The 6,060-nt window shown below is 40.0% G+C and overlaps 1 protein-coding gene across 1 annotated transcript; it reads left to right on the top strand.

Annotated features, from left to right (window-relative positions):
* Positions 1 to 309: 309 nt before the first annotated feature.
* On the top strand, positions 310 to 5,051 carry LOC149843448 (uncharacterized). The gene is made up of 7 exons (XM_089999806.1): positions 310 to 538; positions 1,852 to 1,921; positions 2,061 to 2,119; positions 2,200 to 2,292; positions 2,384 to 2,508; positions 4,385 to 4,442; positions 4,547 to 5,051. The coding sequence occupies exons 2-7, from the start codon at positions 1,852 to 1,854 to the stop codon at positions 4,718 to 4,720; spliced, it is 579 nt and encodes a 192-aa protein (XP_089855932.1). The 5' UTR covers positions 310 to 538; the 3' UTR covers positions 4,721 to 5,051.
* The last annotated feature ends 1,009 nt before the right edge of the window (positions 5,052 to 6,060 follow it).

Raw genomic sequence — 6,060 nt, 5'->3', positions numbered from 1 at the left:
GCATTTGTGCCCACCTTAGTTTAAATTCTTTTCTTCCCACTGGCTGTATCCCACCGTTTGATCTTTACTAAGGAATTCCCAGATAATGCCCCGTGAAAAAAAGAATCAGTACCCTATCCAAGTTCCAACCCGACCCGTAGAACCCCATTAGCTCACCGGACCCACCAACTAGCCGGGTCCGGGTCCGGGTCCGGCGTCATTGCGTGAGGAATCGAAAAGAAAATATATCTCCCCAACGAAATATAAAACAAAATTTGAAGTCCGCCGACCCAAGGGGCCGATAAGAATCTCCCGAGACTTTTCTTTCACACGAATTCCTCTCTTTTTCGCTTCTTTCGGGAAGAAGCTTCATGTTTCGAATGAATCCCTAATTTTTTGCCTCCCTTCTTCGATTTGGTTCCTTCCCTTTGTGGAGAAACCCTAATCGGATATTCTTTCTAGAGCTTGTTTTTACTACGGTCTTCGTTGATTTCCTTTCTTCGTTAATCCCTAGCATCACCTTTCTGTATTTTTCTGATCGATCCTCGGTCGGAAATCGGTAAGTCGATTCTCTCCTCCTTCGTTTTGTTTGTTTGTTCCGTGTTAATGATGATCTCTTCTTTGATGCTTTGTGGAGGAGCGTCGTCGTCTGATTTTCTTTCCCCCTTTAGTGATTTCTTTTTTCTCCATTGATTTGTTAGGGTAAAATTTGTTGATGATGCGTTTTATTTGTGGTGTCTGTTTATGGATGTCAATGCGAATGTGTGGGTATGATTGCGTGTTTTTTAGGGCCTGTTGGAGTTGGATATTGTTTCCGACCTTTTATTTCCGTTTGTGTGTATTGGATATTTGATATAGTTATGTGTGTGTTCGATGTTTGAGATCGGTATGAAGGTTTTGGAGATTATGCGATAGACTATTAAAAGGCGCGATTTCTTGACATGTTGGCGTTTTCATTTTAGGTTCTTTTTGGGGGTCATTTTGGATCTAATGCGTCTGCTTTGAAGGGGAATTTTCTCGATCAATTTTATGTTATCGTGTAATTCTGTTGGCATGATCTGGTTCTTTGCATCCGTGGTAGTAGCTAATGAAGTTGGGCTCCGCACATCTGGTAGGGCCGACTTGTGGTTGGCACCAAGTTGATGGGACGTCACTAGCTCGAAACCCACGGGTGACGTCCCTTGCCGCAAGGTCGAAGCTGGGTGTGTACTCCTCGGTGTCCAGGGTGTGCCTCAAGGTTTTTTCCAACCTTAGGCTAGCCATTGTGCGGTCGGTGGTGGGTTTTTTCCCTTGGATTATCCAAAAAAAGAAGTTGCTTGCATAGTTATTTTGATTTGTTGATGGTTTATATTGGGCGTATTAGATGCCTTCTTCGGCTGTAGTTGTTGGGGCAAGTTTCAATGGTTGTTAAGAAATTTCTTGTGTGTCTGTTGTTGCTTTTATTGAACTTTTACTCTTTTCGCATGTTGGATTTTAGTTGGCTGACTATGTCATGCCAGTAAGTTTGGCAATTATAGGTCACAATTCATTTGGCTTACGAAAATTTAAGTATGAATTTAGGTGGCTCCTTATTGCTAAAGTATCAGTTTTCTGCCTTAAAATTCATGCTTGTAAGATTGTGATACTATCATGGTTTTGACAACGTATGGCCATTATTTTGTTTCTTAACTTGAGTAGGAATATGTGATTTGCAATGTTGTTTTAACTTTATTAAGGGGGATTAAACTGATCCAATCACTTTGAGGTGTTTCAGAGCGCTCTCTCCCTCACTCAATATTGGTATTTATGGTAGTTTTTAATTGCTCTTAACTTGATTTTCCCTTGGTTGAACACATATCACTAAAAGTTGGTGGAACTTTTATGCTATGGTAGATGGCAGCCAAGCCAGCATTGACAAGTGAGACGATTGCTCTTACTGAAAAGAAAATCGATATGACACTAGGTAAAATACTACAGACTGCTGAAGAAACTTCTATAGTGTTTTTTGATATGTATTATACGATCACTAGGTATTCTTTCCATATATGTTTGATTTTTATTACTAAGGATATTGAAAATTGCTATTTGATTTGTTGTGGCAGATGATATCATTAAGATGTCTAAGAAACCTGTTGCAAAGGGCAGGAATGCAAGGATAGCAGTAAGTTGGTCATTCCTAGTCTCTTTTCATGAATTCTCCTCACAATTGTTCACATTTTGATCCTTGTGCTTATATAACAGAATAAAAACAGAGGATTCTTGAATAATGGCACCTCCCAAACACGTGCTTCAAACCTTAAAAGGTTTATGGATTCAAGGTCAACTCTTCGGCAGGTAATTTGACATGGGATCTAGCCTGTCTGTGGATCTTGTTTTTATAAAGTTTTTGCCAGTTTTTTTCTTCTAATGTTCATCTCCTATACAGGGTGTTCTTGCTCAGAAAAGATCGAATTTCAAAGCCAATAGTCAATTCCCCTCAACAACAGAAGCTGCTAGGAAGGTTTCTAGTGACCTGGTTCGCACGAAGGTGCCCAACTGGCGCAAGTCAAGGTATGAATCTTCCTTCATAGCTAATGGAATGAAAAATAGTTTTATTGTTCATTTTGTCTTGTCCCAATTCGTTTGCTTTTATTCCAATTTATATTTGTTTCTCCTGGCTGCTTCATCACAGGTAACCAAGGTGTTCAGAATCTATTAATGAGGTCATTTATTTACATGAGCCATCTGCTTTGTACGAAGTCCTACCTAATTGGTGGTCTCCATGTCTGGTTGACATATGTGGCACATGTTCATATGCATGGAAGTGGATTATATATATTAGATTTATGCATGTTCAACTGATGAGAGAATTTAAAGTTGAGGATGTTTACTGATACATTACAATCGGAAGACCTTTTCTTTATTCATGGCCTCTTCTACTGGCTAGTGCTTTCCTTCTTTAGGTGGCTCCTGGATACGGAACTCATGTTCTTGGATATCAAGGGAGTTTTTCTTAAGCAAATGTGGTATCTCAGGTGAAACATTTTACCCTTATGAGGAAGGAGGCCCTAATTACACGTTCATGCGACAATTGTAAGCCAAGTTCTTCACTAGCTCCTGGCTACTTGTATTCTTGTTGGTCTTCACTGATGCATTAGTCAAGGGTGGTATATCAGGTGAAATATTTCACGACTTTTCAGGGATGGCAGGATTGCCTTTCATTTTCCCCTAGTAGTTATTGCCCACTCTTTCTAGCCAGGTGGTGTGACAGGTGAAACTTTCAAGCTGTTTCACATGAAGGTGGTCCTAATTGGTGAAATATTGCCCCTTCACTCTGCCGGTAACTACTGGCTACTGTTCAGTTTCGATTGGTTGCCAGTAAAGAAATATAGGGTATCTGTCTGGTGAATGAAACAATGCTTAACTCTGATGAGATATTAGTTGCTTTAGGGTCTTTTCGGACTCGAAGCCCTGTGTTGATTCATGCATACATTGGGAGGGAACTATGCAGTTCTCTTCGCTATTTGTTCTTTCTCTATCAATTTGTTGTTTTGCTCAGATTGTCCCGTGATGGATTTTCTGCATGCCGATTTGTTTTTCTCTGGACTTGAATCTTGGAAGAATTTTATGGCAAAAACTGAAGTTGAGAACAGTGCTTACAGAAACTATAGCTTTGTGGTTTTTGTTCGAGTGGCAAGTCATTTATCCATGAGATGGGAGCCATGTGATCTTATCTCATCATGAAGCAAGTTTTGGACGTCAATCATGTTGAAGATCTTGGAGCCGTATGGTGCTTCACCTTTCACGGACTTTGTGTGGAGCCGAACCATGATACACACACCTTACATGTTTTCCCTTTCACACGGTTATCATTACAGTTGTCGTGAGAGGTCCGACTAGTCGTTTGACTGTAGCATGCATTAATCTCCTACGGTACCTATCCACCGGGGTAATAAGGATGTCAGATACCCTTGTCAACCTTGGAGGTCTTCCTGCCTGCAATCTCTGTTAGTCTAGTTAATTCTTGGCTGGTGAATAGGATACCCCTGTATCTGGAAATATGGCTTCAACTTTAGTGTGAGATAGCAAAATGCGATATCTGGGTACAAGATGGATAGATTGAGGAGGGCAGGTTTATCGTGGTTTCATTGACCGTGTCTTCATCTCAGAGGTTTTGCTGGCATCTAGACCAGTGGTGCAAGTCACTGGGTCTCCTATTATTCTCGATTCTGGTGTTACTTTTTGTATGATTTACTAGTAGTAAGTTTTGAAATTGTTTGCCTGGATATGGTAAGTTTTTTGTGCTCCTTTCTGTACACGGCTATTTGCTTGCTTGACTGTAGTCTGTATCTGCATTTTATGAAACTGGATCAACTAAGTACGTGTTTGTGTCTTGGAAACTGCTTGGTTGTCTGTTCATTCTGACGTCTGTTTATTTTGCATGCAGACCCGTGACTACCGTCCAGAGGAAGGTTGGACAAGTTTCTTCTGCTTATCCTGCAAAGGTAAGTGCTGGTCTTCAGTTTGCAAATAGTTGTATGATTCTTTATACTGTTGAGATATTTTCTCCATAAATGTAAGTTTCTGCCATTGTGTTTTCATGGTGTAGACGGGTGTTCCAAAGCAGATGCCACGAACCCTGGATTCGCTGTTTGCAAACATGAAGGAGCAGAGGCTGATAAGGGCTAGGGCAAGGGCTCTGAATGGTCAACCGGGCATGAGACGTGGGCGTTTTCCCCGCAACAACGTTGTTGGTAATAACCGCAACAGGCCAGCCAAGTGAAACTTAAATGTGCGTGCTAATGGGCTGACCTATGAGAACTTAATATGGATTTAGCCCTGCACAGACCCAACAGGCCAGCCCAGTGAAACTTTGACGAGGGTTAATGGACTGATTTGCGATGACGTTCAGGCGTAATCTATCACTTTCATGGTGTTAAATTCGCCTTACACTATAGTGATGGTTTTCTTGTTCTTAGGATTGGTTGGTTCAATGGATTTGTGGGATGTGGGAGAAGTGTGGCATGTGGAGCGCTATGTAATCGTCGGTTGGATATGTGCATTTACCATTTTCTTACTCCTGGTATAATTGAATGGATGGTTTAGTTGCACAATGTTGTGGTGCTTATCTAAAATGCATTTAGCAGGTGCTTTTTGTTCGTGGAACTCGGGTTCCGTAAATTTTTATAGTGATAGATGGTCGCCAAGTAAAGAAAAAGACGGGGAGGAGATGGAGCGCGGGAGGATAAAATGAGTGCTCCATACACCTGCTAGTTTGATAATGTCAGGCTTTGAGACGTGCCTATTTTATCGTTCTTGTTCCCAAACGTCCTCATAAGCTTTAGGTGATAGTTGTATTTGTACAGTGTAGTGATACATCTCGAGATCTTTATTTATTTAATAAAAAAATATAACCAAGATTAATGAAGTTCTGGAATTATGAAAAAAAAACCCTACGTAGCTCGACTCTTTCTATCCGTTGGTTCTACATGGCCCAGAGTTACCGCAAGCTGGAATCCCACTTCTCGAAAGCTCGTTTTGAAAGCGCGATACATCTGAGAATCTTGATTTTTCTCCTGCTTTTATGTTTTTCGCATGATACATTTGTTTCTCTTATATGGTTTCTCTACTTTTCATTTTTTTTTTCTGTTTTCTTTCGCAACTTCACTCATTTTCATGTGCTGTCATTTTTTTAGTTTTTGTTAAAAATTTAAATTTTATACTTAAAAGTCATGAAATTCAGTACTAGTCACTTTATTTTAGTTTTTATTTGCATTTCATGTCGATTCACATTCAATTTTTATATAGTTTTTAATTTTTTCACTTAATATATATTTTAAAATTCATCGCCGCTTCCCTTAGTGTGTCCAACTTGGTCTTGCCCTCATGTCATGCTCAGCGCTAGATACGTTTTCCTTTTCTCAGCTAAAAATATTTCATTCAGCACGATGCAGGTCTGATTAGTGTCCTTTATGCGATTTGTCACGTCTACCAGAGCTCGGGTTAATGAAATTCATGTGTATTTTATGTGCTTGTAAAATAGTATATTGTTTTGCCTCAGTTGAGCTATTTTATCATAAAATTTCATTGCTGTAAAGCAAATTGGATCAGTGTAAGTGTAAT

The sequence above is a fragment of the Nuphar pumila genome, chromosome 3 (assembly GCF_984573655.1).
Source record: "Nuphar pumila chromosome 3, dmNupPumi1.hap1.1, whole genome shotgun sequence".
NCBI classification, from domain to species: domain Eukaryota; kingdom Viridiplantae; phylum Streptophyta; class Magnoliopsida; order Nymphaeales; family Nymphaeaceae; genus Nuphar; species Nuphar pumila.
This window is presented reverse-complemented; position numbering and strand designations above follow the sequence as displayed.

Bases quoted from the DNA above. Each gene is read 5' to 3' on its own strand.
- LOC149843448 (XM_089999806.1), top strand. From the start codon at position 1,852: ATGGCAGCCAAGCCAGCATTGACAAGTGAGACGATTGCTCTTACTGAA. The intron at 2,120-2,199 runs GTAAGTTGGTCA...CTTATATAACAG, and splicing joins GCAGGAATGCAAGGATAGCA to AATAAAAACAGAGGATTCTT. The intron at 2,293-2,383 runs GTAATTTGACAT...TCTCCTATACAG, and splicing joins CAAGGTCAACTCTTCGGCAG to GGTGTTCTTGCTCAGAAAAG.